Source organism: Schistocerca gregaria, chromosome 2, assembly GCF_023897955.1.
Source record: "Schistocerca gregaria isolate iqSchGreg1 chromosome 2, iqSchGreg1.2, whole genome shotgun sequence".
Lineage (NCBI taxonomy): Eukaryota > Metazoa > Arthropoda > Insecta > Orthoptera > Acrididae > Schistocerca > Schistocerca gregaria.
In genome coordinates this window covers 106591854-106607365 of record NC_064921.1, presented here as the reverse complement: position 1 = coordinate 106607365, position 15512 = coordinate 106591854, and the positions used below count along the sequence as shown (strand labels likewise).

Here is a 15512-nt window from a genome sequence, read left to right as displayed (position 1 = left end):
TCACTTCTGTTATTTACTCTCCCGGTGGTTCTGTTACTTGCGAAGTCTTCGAGTCACCCTAATATGGATGATAACGAACTTTGACACAAAGCGGTGAGCTGTTACGGAATAATTGAAACAACAACTTACGATATTGTGTAATGTCATTTGCGGATTAGTACAGACCCTTAAAAGTTAAATCTTGTTCCTGCAACACTCTGTACACTTTCAAACAATGACGCGTCGAAAACCTAGAAATCACATACGATCACAGCTGACAGTTTGGTTCCAGTTGAGACGACAGACAGGCCGGTGCTCAGCTGAACATCATGAGGTGCGAGGCTCGCCTCGAGTCGGCCTCTCTGTCCGGCCGCCCGTCTCCGCAGCCGACGCAGCCGCCGCCCCCGCCGCTGCCTCCCACGCCGTCGCCTCTCCCCCTCCCCTTACCTTTACCCTTTGCCGTGGGTTTGGGTCTGGGCTTGGGTTTCTCCTTGGCACGCCGTGACGGAGCAGCCGCGCGCCGGCCGAGTCTTTTTACGGGCTTGCCTCGCGCACTGCGCAGGCGCCGGGCGACGGAGCGGCATCGCCCACTGGACAGCTGGCGACGTCTACTCGTCCTGGAGCAACAGGTGCGGCGCCCGGCTGTCGCCCTCGGTGGGACTCGGACTCTGTGGTGACAGGTGCAAGCGGTTAGCGCACACTGTCGCCACGCGTTTACTGCATGCGGCGACAAAAGATACTTCGGGCAGCAATATGGGATTGTTGGTCCGCCTCCATGCAACACACTTTTGTCAGATATAGCGGGTGATCAAAAAGTCAGTATATATTTGAAAACTGAATAAATCACGGAATAATGTAGATAGAGAGATACAAATTGACACACATGCTTGGAATGACATGGGGTTTTATTACAACAACAACAAAAAATAATACAAAAAGTTAAAAAAATATCCGACTTATGGCGCTTCATCTGATCAGAATAGCAATAATTAGCATAGCAAAGTAAGACAAAGCAAAGATGATGTTCTTTGCAGGAAATGCTCAATATGTGCACCATCATTCCTCAACAATAGCTGTAATCGAGGAATAATGTGAACAGATTAAGGAAAGGCAAACCTACATTTCTAGCATTTGTAGATTTAGAGAAAGCTTTCGACAATGTTGACTGGAATACTCTCTTTCAAATTCTAAAGGTGGCAGGGGTAAAATACAGGGCAAAAGACTATTTACAATTTGTACAGAAACCAGATGGCAGTTATAAGAGTTGAGGGGCATGAAAGGGAAGCAGTGTTTGGGAAGGGAGTGAGACAGGGTTGTAGCCTCTCTCCTGTGTTATTCAATCTCTATATTGAGCAAGCAGTAAAGGAAACGAAATTCAGAGAAGGTATTAAAGTTCATGGACAAGAAATAAAAACGTTGAGGTTCGCCGATGACATTGTAATTCTGTCAGAGACAGCAAAGGACTTGGAGGAACAGATGAACGGAATGGACAGTGTCTTGAAAGGAGGATATAAGATGTACATCAACAAAAGCAAAACGAGGATAATGGAATGTAGTCGAATTAAGTCGGGTGAAGTTGAGGGTATTAGATTAGGAACTGAGACACTTAAAGTAGTAAGGAAGTTTTGCTATTTGGGGAGCAAAATAACTGATGAAGTTCGAAGTAGGGATGATATAAAATATAGACTGGGAACGGGAAGGAAAGCGTTTCTGAAGAAGAGAAATTTGTTAACATCGAGTACAGATTTAAGTGTCAGGAAGTCGTTTCTGAAAGTATTTGTATGGAGTGTAGCCATGTATGGAAGTGAAACGTGGATGGTAAATAGTTTGGATAAGAAGAGAATAGAAGCTTTCGAAATGTGGTGCTACAAAAGAATGCTGAAGATTAGATGGGTAGATCACATAACTAATGAGGAGATACTGAATAGAATTGGGGAGAAGAGGAGTTTGTGGCACAACTTGACAAGACGAAGGGACCGGTTGGTAGGACATGTTCCGAGGCTTCAAGGGATCACAAATGTAGCATTGGAGAGCAGCGTGGAGGGTAAAAATCGTAAAGGAAGACCAAGAGATTCAGAAGGAAGTAGGTTGCAATAGGTACTGGGAGACGAAGAAGCTTGCACAGGATAGAGTAGCATGGAGAGCTGCATCAAACCAGTCTCAGGACTGAAGACAACAACAACAACGGCACTGTAAAGTATGTCCGGAGCTATGGTGAGGCATTGGCGTCGGATGTTGTCTTTCGGCATCCCTAGAGATGTCGGTCGATCACGATACACTTGCGACTTCAGGTAACCCCAAAGCCAATATTCGCACGGACTGAGGTCTGGGGACCTGGAAGGCCAAGTATGACGGAAGTGGTGGCTGAGCACACGGTCATCACCAAACGACACGCGTAAGAAACCTTTCACGGGTCATCTGTAGGACATTTTGTCAACTCTGTTTTTTTTTGTTCTAATAAAATCTCGTGTCATTGCAAGCATGTGCGTCAATTCTTACCTCTCTATCTACATTATTGCGTGGTTTATTAAGTTTTCAAATTTATACTGACTTTTTGATCACCCTGTATATTTGAGGTGATCCATTATACGTGACCGGGCCAAATATCTCACGAAATAAGCATCAAACGAAAAAATTACAAAGAACGAAAGCAATCTAGCTTGAAGGGGGAAACCAGATGGCGCTGTCGTTAGCCCGCTACATGGCGCTGCCATAGGACAAACGGATATCAACTGTGTTTTTTAAAAATATGAACCCCCATTTTTATTAATTATTCGTGTAGTACGGAAGGAAATATGAATGTTTTGATTGGATCACTTTTTTCGCTTTGTGATAGATGGCGCTGTAATAGTCACAAACGTGGTATCACGTAACATACCGCCAGTGCGGACGGTATTTGCTTCGTCATACATTAGCCGTGTTAAAATGGACCGTTTACCAATTGCGGAAAAGGTCGATATGGCGTTGATGTATGGCTATTGTGATCCTAATTCCCAACCGGCGTGTGCTATGTACTCTTCTCGGTATCCTCGACGACATCATCCAAGTGTCCGGACTGTTAGCCGGATAGTTACGTTATTTAAGGAAACAGGAAGTGTTCAGCTACATGTGAAACGTCAACCATGACCTGCAACAAATGATGATACCCAAGTAGGTGTTTTAGCTACTGTCAAGGCTAATCCGCACATCAGTGGCAGACAAATAACGCGAGAATCGTGCATCAACAAAAACGTCGGTGTTGAGCATGGTACACCAACATCGATTGCACCCATACCATATTTCTATGCACCAAGAATTGCATGGTGACGAATTTGAACGTCGTGTACAGTTCTGCCACTGGGCACAAGAGAAATTACGGGACGATGACAGATTTTTTGCACGTGTTCTATTTAGCGACTAAGCGTCATTCACCAACAGCGGTAACGTAAACCGGGATGAAATGCACCATTGGGCAACGGAAAATCCACGATGGCTGCGACAAGTGGAAGATCAGCGACCTTGGCGGGTTAATGTATGGTGCGGCATTGTTGGAGGAATATAATTGGCCCCCATTTTATCAATGGCAATCTGAATGGTGCAATGTTTGCTGATTTCCTACGTTATGTTCTGACGATGTTACTACAAGAAGTTTCACTGTATGACAGAATGGCGATGTACGTCTAACATGATGGATGTCCGGCACATAGCTCACGTGTGGTTGAAGCGGTATTGAATAGCATAATTCATAACAGGTGGAATTGTCTTCGAAGCACCGTACCATGGCCCGCACTTTCAAAGCATCTGACGTCCCCGGATTTCTTTCTGTATGGACAATTGAAGGATATTTGCTATCGTAATCCACCGACAACGCCTGACAACATGTGTCAGCGCGTTGTCAGTGCATGTGCGAACATTACGGAAGGCGAACAAATCGTTTTGGGGACGAATGTCGTTCCCCGTATTGCCAAATGCATTGAGGTTGACGGACATCATTTTAATCATTAATGCATTAATGTGGTATTTACAGGTAATCACGCTGTAACAACATGCGTTCTCAGAAATGTTAAGCTCACAAAGGTACATGTATCACGTTGGAACAACCGAAATAAGATGTTCAAAAGCACCTACTTTCTGTATTTTAATTTAAAAAACCTACCTGTTACCAATTGTTCGTCTAAAATTGTGAGCCATATGTTTGTGACTATTACAGCGCCATCTATCATAAAGCGAGAAAAGTGGCCCAACAAAAACATTCATATTTCTTTACGTATTACACGGATATATAATAAAAAATATGGGTTCCTATTTTTAAAAAGCGCAGTTGATATGTTGATATCCGTTTGACTTATTGGAGCACCATCTAGCGGGCCAACCATAGAGCCACCTGGTTTCCCCCTTCAAGCTAGATTTCTCCCTTCAAGCTAGACAAGTTTCCTTCTTCGTAGTTTTTTCGTTTGACACTTATTTCGTGAGATGTTTGGCCCAGTCACCATCAATGGACTTCGTTGGATGGCTTGCAGCTAGTTTTAGGTACAGAGAAACATAATCACCTTGGCCGCGATCCAAGTCGGACCCAAAATCCGATATTGTTGTTTTTGTATGAAACGACGGACCAAACTGAAGAGTTTCAAGATAAAATTATTGACATTCTGGGCTTTATGGGAGGGTCCGAGAGACTGGGGAGAGAGCGTGGTAGAAGGTGGCTGTAGTGAAAAGAACAACAGAGATCCGAAGCACCCATAACATGTCTTCAAACCGCCCGTTTTCTAGGGACTGTACTCCGTGTTCTCTGACTTTACTCGACCTGTAGATGGCTAAACGGCATTAGTTGGTGAGTGAAAATAATGAGTAGGGGGAAGTGCCGTCAACTGGACTCCCCCCGTCTCCCTATCCCTTTCCCCGACCTCCGCCAACCACTAAAGCGATCCCCCCGGTCTCTTGCCTCTACATTCTTCTGAACTCTAGTGGAAGCAGTAGTTTAGGCTTCTGACACTTTGTAGTGGAATGAGCAAGTCGCCCACTTCACTCGTTATTAGGTTTGTGCATAAATTCGCAACGTATTTCTACAAATTTAATAAACTCAACAGACAGACATAACAGAGACATTAGCCAATAGTAATTATTCTCCTTCACTATTTACCCCAGTCTGGCAACACTGGGGTAGCTTTTCGATTCCGTGATTGCAGAAATACGATATTTCGAGGGGAAAAACTAGTCGATCCATGTTGGGAGCGCAGTTTCACTCGGAAAGGAAGTCCCTTGAAGGTTGTTCGATAGAGAGCGGAAATCTGAGGGCTTCAGATCGGGTGAATAAGTTAGGTGAGAATGACTTCTTTTGTAAAGCCTCGTCACCAGTTTTGTAAAGGCCTCGTCGCTGCTGCTGAGGAGGCCGAGTTGTCACTGATGTCGCGGAAGACCGAGTTTGTCGAAACGGCTTCTGGTGCAGTAAACGGCTAAGACAATTTCTCCCTGCCACTGGTACACAGGTACGCCCCAAGGTCAGGTAACAGGATATGAGAACAAAGGTTCGACAATACTCCAACAAATTAGTAACAAAGTCACACAAATGGGTTAAAAAGGCTTACTTATCTTAGTGACTAGTAGAATAATGAAGTCGGCAACAATGCTTGTAATATAACATCAGAAAAGCTCTCACTGGATAAGTGCAAATAATCGTAGGTAAACTTCACAGTACGTAGCAAATGCAATTTACAAGTGCCTGTTCCCTTTTAACAGTTCACTAAACGACGTTTCCTGTTGAATACACACGTGTACGACGACTTTTAACCAAGTGGGCGAGAGCTGCTCCTCTCTCTTCCGTGTAGACTTCTGTCAGTTGCCGTCAGGTCATTGGCGGATTGTACTCGGCCGGCTGTTGCCCGAGGCGAAGTCGATATCTTCATCATCAGCGCCGCCCGTGGCGCAGCTGGAACTCGCGAAAGTGGCGAGTCTCTGCGGCACTGGCACCGGCTTGCTTCTTTGCGCCTGTGGTGCTTTTGCCCTGGCTATGTCCTGTTCGGACGACACAGCAAGTTCCCAACCCAACTCCTGTGTAGTGTTTTTTCTCAGTCAAGCAGAATGCGGGCGAGCGTTATAGTGGAGCAGCGTCACTTCCCGCAGTCTTCCTGGTCAATGTTCTTGGAGTGCGTCGGCAAGATGTCTCAGTTGTTGACAATAAATGTCGTCAGTAATTTCTGCACCTGGGAGAAGTAACTCGTAGCACTCCACACCGTCGCTGTTTCACCAGAAGCATAACAGTACCTACTGCTTTGCTTAGACTCAGTCATTCCTTTCATTACCTACTGTTATCATAACGACACCGTTTCTCGTCACCCCTAACGATACAGGATAGGAATGGTCGATGTTGCTCACTAGCCAATTGACGGAGCAAGCGAAAATGCACATATGGCCATTCCCAGATTTTTATTATTTTGGCTAAGAGAATGCGGTACCGAGAGCCTGATTTTTGAAACTTTTCCATCGCAAGAAAATGTCACACAATCGTGGAATATCACAGTTCATCACATTCGCCAGTTCTCGAGTACACTCACGTGGATGTTTGTGGAGTGACGCATTTAAACCAACTTCATCAAACCCCGAATTTCTTCACGAATGTGGAGAGTCACTAATGCCAAAATGATCCTACTTAAAACTAGAAAACCATTTTCTGGCCGTGCCCTGTCCAATGGCATTACCCCTGGCTCACTCCTCTATTGAACTCAAACAGAAGAATATGTTGGAAATGTTCCGATTTCTTCACTTGGCATTCCATTTTCTAGCATCCACAGCTCCACTCATTATTTCCAAATGACAAAATGACAACATGTAAACTCATATAGTAATAGTGAACTACAAATAAAAATTACAATAGATAAACAACTCATAATAACCAGAATACCAACTTGCGACACAAAAACGTTGCGAACTGATGCACCAACCTAATACCTACCAGTTCGACATTACACATCGTAACAATGGAAAGATATTTTACACTTTGTTACATTTTTCATTATACACTGTATGGTCAAAGATATCCGGACACTTGTCTGAAAATGACTTTCAAGTTCGTGACGCCCTACATCGGTCACGCTGGAATTCAATATGGTGATGCCCCACCCTTAGCCTTGATGACAGCTTCCACTCTCGCAGGCATAGATTTAATCAGGTGCTGGAAGGTTTCTTGGGGAATTGCAGCCCAGTCTTAAGGGTGTGCTGCACTGAGGAGAGGTGTTGATGACGGTCTCTGAGGCCTGGCATCAAGTCGGCGTTCCAAAACATCCCAAAGGTGTTATATAGGATTCAGGTCAGGACTCTGTGCAGGCCAGTCCATTACATGGATGTTGTTGTCGTGTAACCACGCCACCACAGGCCGTGCATAATGAACAGATGCTCGATCGCGATGAAAGATGCAATCGCCATCCCCGAGTTGCTCTTTAACAATGGGAAGCAAGAAGGTGCTTAAAACATCATTGTAGGCCTTGCTGTGATAGTGCAAGCAAAAGAACAAGGGATGCAATCCACCTCCATGAAAAACGCGACCACACCATAACACCTCCGAATTTTACCGTTAGCACTACACACGCTAGTAGATGACGTTCACCGAGCATTCGCCAATAACCACACCGTGCCTTCGGCTCCCCACATTGTATACCGTGATTCGTCACTTCGTACAACGTTTTTCCGCTGTTCAGTTGTCCAGGGTTTAACTCTTACACCAAGCGAGGCATCGTTTGGCATTTACCGGCGTGATGTGTGGCTTATGAGCAGCCGCTCGACCATGAAATCCAAGTTTTATCACCTTCCGCCTGACTGTCATGGTACTAGCTGTGGATCCTGATGCAATTTGGAATTCCTGTGTGATGGTCTGTATAGATATCTGCCTATTACACATTACGACCCTCTTCTACTGTCGGCGGTCACTGTCAGTCAACAGACGAGGTCGGCCTGTACACTTTTGTGCTGTACGTGTCCCTTCGCGTTTTCACTTCACTTCACATAAAAAAAGGTGGACCTAGGGATGTTTAGGAGTGTGGAAATCTCGCATAAAGACGTGTGACACAAGTGACGCCCAAACAGATGACCACGTTCAAAGTTCGTGAGTTCCGCGGAGAGCCCCAATCTGCTCTCTCACTATGTCTAATGACTACTGGGGTCGCCGATATGAAGTACCTGGCAGTAGGTGGCAGCATAGTGCACCTAATATGAAAACGTATGTTGTTGTGGGTGTAGGATACTTTTGCTCACATAGTGTATCTCCTAAACATTGAAAGGTGAGTCTCTCTAACTATATATGTCCTCGAATATCAAAATTTAACGATAATGTTTATGACTGTATCGTTTCAGTTGGATGCCTGGATCTCAATCTATTTGGCTAACGACCTGTAAAGTACACTGGCTTAAACTGAAGCCCCTTAGTTAATTAAACCAGACCCCTTGCATTTTCATGTTTAAAAGTCTGCCGGTATGACTTCATTTGAATTTTTATTTCAGGTTCCAAGAGGATAATGGGAATGTTAATCAAAGATTAAGGAAACCATCAAAGATTTAGGAAACCGTTATTAGAAGCTGACTGCAGAACGATTCAACTGCTGCCGACGTATAATTCGAGCAAGGACCACGTAGATAAGTGAAATTAGAGCACGCACGGAGGCATACAGACAGTCGACTTCCCCTCGCATTACTTGGTAGTGGAACACTAAATGAAACGATTAGTAATGGTACAAGGTACGGTCAGCCATGCACCGTCCGGAGTATGCACGTAGGTGCAGATGCAAAGGCAACGGAGAACAGTAATTATACGCACTGGAAAATCCAAGTTTATGCCTACTTTTGTTGCTTACATAATGAATTCTTGACAGTGGTATAATTTTGGCTCAACAATGATCCCTAATAGTTGCTTCAGGCCTTCTTGGTTTTTGCCGAGCGTAAAAATCTTCTTCGTTTTTCTCTCGATGCTTTGCATATCCACATTTCTGCAGTGATCATTGAGACTTCAGTTGCTTATTCAATACGAGCGATCGGGCGACCGCATTCTCACAAACCAATAATACGGTCCGTAGTTTCGTGTGATGAATAACGCATGTTTGGAAAAGAACCCCCTTCCCCCTTATGTTATTCATTTCCTCCTCTTTGAATGCAGTTCTGAAGCGTCGACTACACACCGACCAGAGCAGCGCCACAAAACTGCATCAAGAAAGCGCTGATCGCCAATAGAGAGACTGGGCAGCTCACACCTCCCGGAAGACAAGAGTTCAGTGCCCCCTGTGAACACTGACAACCATCCGCCCGTCGCTGGTCGGTCGAGTTCGGTCGCATACTTCGAGAGCTTCAGTACTGAGTAATAGGAAGACGCTACTTAGCTTGCGTTCTGTAACGAGTAATAGTATGTGAAAGTAATTGCATGCAGGAGGTACAGGAAGCACATCAAGCTACCTCATAACGAAAAGTTACGTTTCTTTCCTTTTAGTCTGCAAGTGTTCTGTACCCATCATTTTGGATTCCTGCTACCTACCATCGCAACTTCTCTACTTCTGTGTCGGTGCTGCCTGCCACAGTAGCCGAAACAACACTTTATACAGGGTGTAAAGAAACTACGTATACAAAATTTGACACTGTTAGAGGAGATAAAAAAACTTTTTTATGATATAAAAATGTCAACTGTGCACCGTTTTTCCACTAGGGTCTATGAAAGTTGCTGGTGCTGCTAATGTTTAGAGGTGGTGTTCAGGTTACCGTGTGATGAATATCGTTTTAGAGATGTTGCTGAAAATGTCGTCCGTTTCCGTGAATGATCAGTTGGCATCTGCGTAATAATCATTGTCTAACATGCTCAGAACAACCAGGTACTTCAAGAATAATGGCTGCAGATTCAGCCAATCGGGCAGCCAGACATTCTCGAGTATCTGTCGGCGTCTCATACACCAAACGCTTAACGTTCCTCCCAACAAAAAGAAATGCATACGAGTGAGATCGGGAGAACGTTGTGACCACTGTACTGGCCCACCTTTCCCAATTCAACAGCAGCTGAAGCCATTGTCTAAATGTTCTCTGAAGTCAACGGCAAATTATGGTCGAATCCCGGTCACGGGAAATCATACACGCTGCGAGACTGCTAGCGGGACGTTCTTCAATATATGTAATAGTACTTGACGGAAAAAGAAACGGTAATTTTCTCTACCTAGCTTGGTGGGAAGAACATACGGCCCAACCAGATGGTCGTGAACACTATCGGCCCACACATTTATCATAAACCTTTGACGGTGGTGGAACACACGAAATGCGCTGGAATTGTCCAACTCCCAGTCATGGCTGTTTTCTCTTTTGAATATTTCTTGTCTTGTGATATCAGCCTTGTCAGAAAACAAAAGACACATTTGAAACTCAGGGATGTTTACAGTTTGGTGTAGATACCGTTGGTACAATTCCTTGCGCTGTGGTGTCATCGGCTGACAGGTCTCGTACCTTCTGATACTTGTATGGACGCATGTCCGCCCCGTACAGGACGTTCCACACATTAGCACTAGAGGTTCCTTACCTCTCGATCGTATACTGTTGCTTGGGATCTCCCTAACGCACCTGCTATTTTAACTGTCCTAATAACGCTGCAAACTAGTGTACATAATATTTTTGCAAAATCATAGTTGTAGGTCCATCGCACACTTAATACTTGAGAATCTCTTACCCTGCAACACCGGAAATAACGAGCTCGGAAAGGTCGTATCTGAGCAGGAAGGAAATCTGTTCACAGTCAGAATTATTGCCAATATCACGGAAAGGTCACTTTGATCGCGATCGTCTTCAGCAGCAGTTTTTACTTGGCAGATCTCATCAACTATGTTATTATCACGGCAGCTGTACGTTTTAAAGAAAGTTGTTAGTGTATGTTGGATTCATAGCAAAGGCAGTAATGAATAAAGTAGTACGAGAGAAGCAGATTTCACAAGCGTATAGGCTGGGTACTGACACTACTAGGAGTTGCTGGTGAATTATTTCAAAGTATGTGGACAGGTAATATCTGCCGTCACTCAATCACGAGACTGCCAACTGCAAAGGACCTTAAAAAATACCAGACACCCAATGAAGTATCAGATCGACGACTAATAACGTGGGGAAAACATATCAGTTGCCGTCCTTTCACAGTTCCAGAGTGGACGGATAAACTGTAAATACAAACAATTTAAATGAATACTTAAAAACATGATGGAAAATTTTTAGTGACAATGGACTTTAGAATGTAGTTAGATGATTAAGGTTCGAAGAAAATAATTTGATCTCTGTTCAAACTGAAGAATAGTTCGCTCGCATAGAAATGTATTATCTGCAAAGGGAAGATGCCTTATTCGGAAACTGGCTTTGAGAAGTAGGGAAATGAGTATTTGTTACTTTCATTTGGTAAGTAGTTACAAGTGGTTATTATTTTTAAAATTACGTTTCACCACTTCATGCTGTCTAAAGATTAGTATAGGAAATGTAGTAATAGGGTCGATCTGTTCTTCACCAGCAGCTTAACGAGCGTCTTCTGGCTGCCACCATTTAGAGTCAGCAGTTACCGCATAACTATGCGAGGGGCTGCTCTCAAACCTCGCCACAAGTAAAATCAATGTCATCTCGGAGAAATTCAGTCTTCTCGCATAGAATCAAGTGAACCCAAAATTATGTACCTATTACATTCTAAAATAAGTTGAAAACATCTTCAATGTAAAAACAAATTTCAAAACAAATCACCCTTGCAGCAAGCAATTTAGGTTTTCTAGTTGGTGTGATGTACCAAATGTCCATCAAAATGGAAGTAGATATAAGAACATTAACAGAAGAAAGCCGCCCATACTGTCGCACAAACTACAAAACTAAAATTTTGCATCAATATCGACAGACAATCAAAAATGGAAGTAGATATAAGAACATTAACAGAAGAAAGCCGCCCATACTGTCGCACAAACTACAAAACTAAAATTTTGCATCAATATCGACAGACAATCAATACTCATGGCGATACATTAAAGTATGTTCCATCTTCTTGTCACAGAGCTAGCACCCAGAATTATGCTATAAATAGTGATGTAACTTCCAGAAAACCATCTAAAGATTAGCCTCAAAAGATTCGAAAACCGGTTCATGGAATAATAAATAACTATTCGGAAAAGTGGCTGGCTGCAGTTTTGTATATTTACATTCAATTAACAGTCACGGGTTCTAACATATCCGTAATGGATAAGCTTAATCTATTTGTCGACGGTTCTGCTGATACCACGTACAATTTCGCTCTCAAACCGACTAAGCTCCCAACAGTGCAGCAATGTGACGATTTGTATAGCTGGCCCCGCTGACTGATCGAAGTGGAATGTATACCCTAGTCTATACTGATGTCCCGTATACACAACTATTTTCACTTTCTCGCGAAATTAAAAATAAACACTTCTGGGCAAGGCCGTCAAAACCGAATGTATTTGGAAAGCTTTGGATACACAGAACCACTTAAACTGAGCGAGATGCAGCAGTGGTAAGACGGTAAAGATGCGTCTGGGAGTCCGACCGCTCAGGTACCCGTTACGCCTTCCAAAACCAGGTTTTTTGTTTGTTTTCTAAATCACCTAAGGAGCCTTAACATGGAAATGCTCAGAAAATTGAATTTTTCGTTTCATTTTCATGACAATATGCATCTTTTTCTGACTGGAAAATGTTTGCTTTACAAATATTTGAACTAGTTCTTTGATCTTCAACGCTGCGAATAGTCCACGCCCCCTCTCTGTTCATCGATGATGCAAGCGAAGTGAAAAGTATTGCTAGAGTTCTGGCTGTCACTCTGACAGAGCTTTGCTATAGTCGTCTTCAAGAAGGCTGACCAATAACAGCTTATATGCGCGCCGTTTTATTCTTCATTGTCGTGTGTTATGATTGTGTACCGAGAATGATTCCATCGTTTATTGTTGTGCCTGTGATATTCAGAGTCGCAGAGTAGAAGAAATTTTGCAATAAACCTTAGTTTTACGACAATCACATTGCAACTACAGCAGTTACCTAGGATGCGATGGAAGATTTATCTGTGCAACATCACAAACGGTTGGCCTACGTTCATCAAAAGTCACTAAAATTAAGATTATGAAGGCACCTTTGTATTACGCGTAATACGTCCTAACAATTTGCTGGTATGGGTATACTACGTACCACTGTTGAACGTAATTCATAAACAATATAGTGAATTGTGTAAAATAAATTGTTACTGCATAACGGGTCCGTTATTGTTACCTAATACTAGCTACATTTATGTACGAGGAGCATTCCCTATACAGTGTTCTCTAGGTACCGTCTTGCTTGCAGGCACATTCATTCGGTTTTTTTCCCTCCTAGTTGGGTGAAAGTGCGTGAGATTCCGACCGTGACCGCCATGACCACTGGTGTCGTAGTGCGAGCCTTTGTTTCATGTCTGGGAAGAAGTCGTAGATTCCTTTTTCAGTGTCCTCTCAGCGTTCTTGCCAGAAAAGGAGAACCTGGTATTCTACTTCTTTTCTGGGAACACTGTAACTAGAATCTGGACATGACAAAGTGACAGTCATTCATCTTATATCAGCAGATAGCTGTTTGCTTTTGTATTTGCAGGTCGCGTGGAGATATTCCAAGCACTAGTTGAAGTGACTCCACGGATATGGTGCCCAACGTTCTTGACAACCTCATGAATGCTTCTCGTCGTATTCTGTTTCTTGTATGTTCTGGTCGTTACTAGTAGCTGCCTATAACACGAGATACAGCTGTTAGCAACAGTGACATGAAAGTAGATATCTTAGGTGTTGCGAAACAATTCAAATCAATTAAGAAAGGCAAGTATTCCGGTCCAGATGGTATATCAATCAAGTTCCTTTAAGAGTATGCAGACACAATAGCGCCTTTCTTAGCAATCATATACCCAACCCCTCACTTGACGAAAGCTCTGCTCCTAAAGACTGAAAAGTAGCACCAGGTCACACCAATACTCAAGAAAGGAAGTAGGTGTAACCCATTGAATTACAGACCCATATCACTGACCTCAATTTGAAGTAGGATTTTGGAGCATATACTGTACTCGAGCATTATGAATCACCTTGAAGAAAATGACTTATTGATACATAACCAACACGGATTCAGAAAATATCGTTCTTGTGCAACAGAGCTAGCTCTTTATTTCCATGAAGTAATGAGTGCTGTCCACAAGGGATCTCAGATCGATTCCATATTCCTAGATTTCTAGAAGGCTTTTGATACCGTTCCTCACAAGCGACTATTAATCAATTTGCGTGCATATGGAGTATCGTCTCAGTTGTGCGAGTGGGTTCGTGATTTCCTCCCAGAGAGGTCACAGTTCGTAATGATAGACGGTAAATCATCGAGCAGGACTGAAGTGATATCTGGCGTTCTGCAAGGTAGTATCATAGGCCCTCTGCTGTTCCTGATTTACATAAATGATCTAGGTGATAATCTGAGATGACGCTGTAATTTACCGTCTAGTAAAATCATCAGACGATTATTTCCAATCACAAAATGATCTAGAGAGAATTTCTGTGTGGTGCGAGAAGTGGCAGTTGGCACTAAACAAAGAAAAGTGAGAGGTCATCCACATGGGTTTTTGAAAGAAATCCGATACATTTAGGGTATACGATGAATTGCAGAAATCTAAGGGCAGTCAATTCGACAAAATACCTAGGAATTACTATTACGAGCAACCTAAATTAGGAAAACGACACAGCTAATATTGTGGGGAAGGTGAAATAAAGACTGCCCTTTGTTGGCAGAACGCTTAAAAGATGCGATAAACCCACTAAAGAGACAGCCTACATTACACTAGTCCGCCCTCTGCTGGAATACTGCTGCGCAGTGTGGAATCCTTACCAGATAGGATTGACGGAGGTCATCGAAAAAGTGCAAAGAAGGGCAGCCCGTTGCGTGTTATCGCGCAGTAGGGGTCAGAGTGTCACTGATATGGTACGCGAGTTGGAGTCATTGAAACAAAGGCTGTTTTCTTTGCGGCGAGATTTATTTACGACATTTCAATCACCAACTTTCTCTTCCGAATGCGAAAATATTTTGTTGACACCCACCTACGTAGGGAGAAACGATCATCATAATAAAATAAGAGAAATCAGAGCTCGAACCGAAAGATTTAGGTGTTCCTTTTTCCCAAGAGCCATTCGAGAGTGGAGTGGTAGAGAAGTAGTAAGAAAATAGTTCGATGAACTCTCTGCCAGGAACTTAAGTGTGAATTGCAGATTAACAATGTAGATGTAGATACTTGTACATCAACCCCAAAATTGCAATTTCGTCACCTACAGCGGATACAAACACTTGTATCGAGTGCCCCAGGTGAAAATAACAGGACCGTTCCTGTTCTCAGTATACATAACACATCTGACGGATAGGGTGACAAACAATGTGCAGCTGTTTGCTCATGATGCTGCTGCGTACTGGAAAGTGTCGCCTTTTAGTGACTGTAGGAGGACACAGAATGACTTGGGTACAATTTTTATTTGGTGTATTGAACAGCATCTTGCTCTAAATGTGGGAAAATGTAAGTTAATTAAGATGAG

The 15512-nt window shown here is 43.2% G+C and overlaps 1 protein-coding gene across 1 annotated transcript in view; it reads right to left on the bottom strand.

Moving 5' to 3' along the window:
* Positions 1-513: 513 nt before the first annotated feature.
* LOC126335663 (uncharacterized) overlaps positions 514-15512 on the bottom strand; it is a 46832-nt gene continuing 31833 nt past the window's right edge. The window contains exon 4 of the mRNA XM_049999118.1: positions 514-647. Coding sequence (XP_049855075.1) covers positions 514-647 — 134 coding nt within the window. The remainder of the gene's footprint in view (positions 648-15512) is intronic.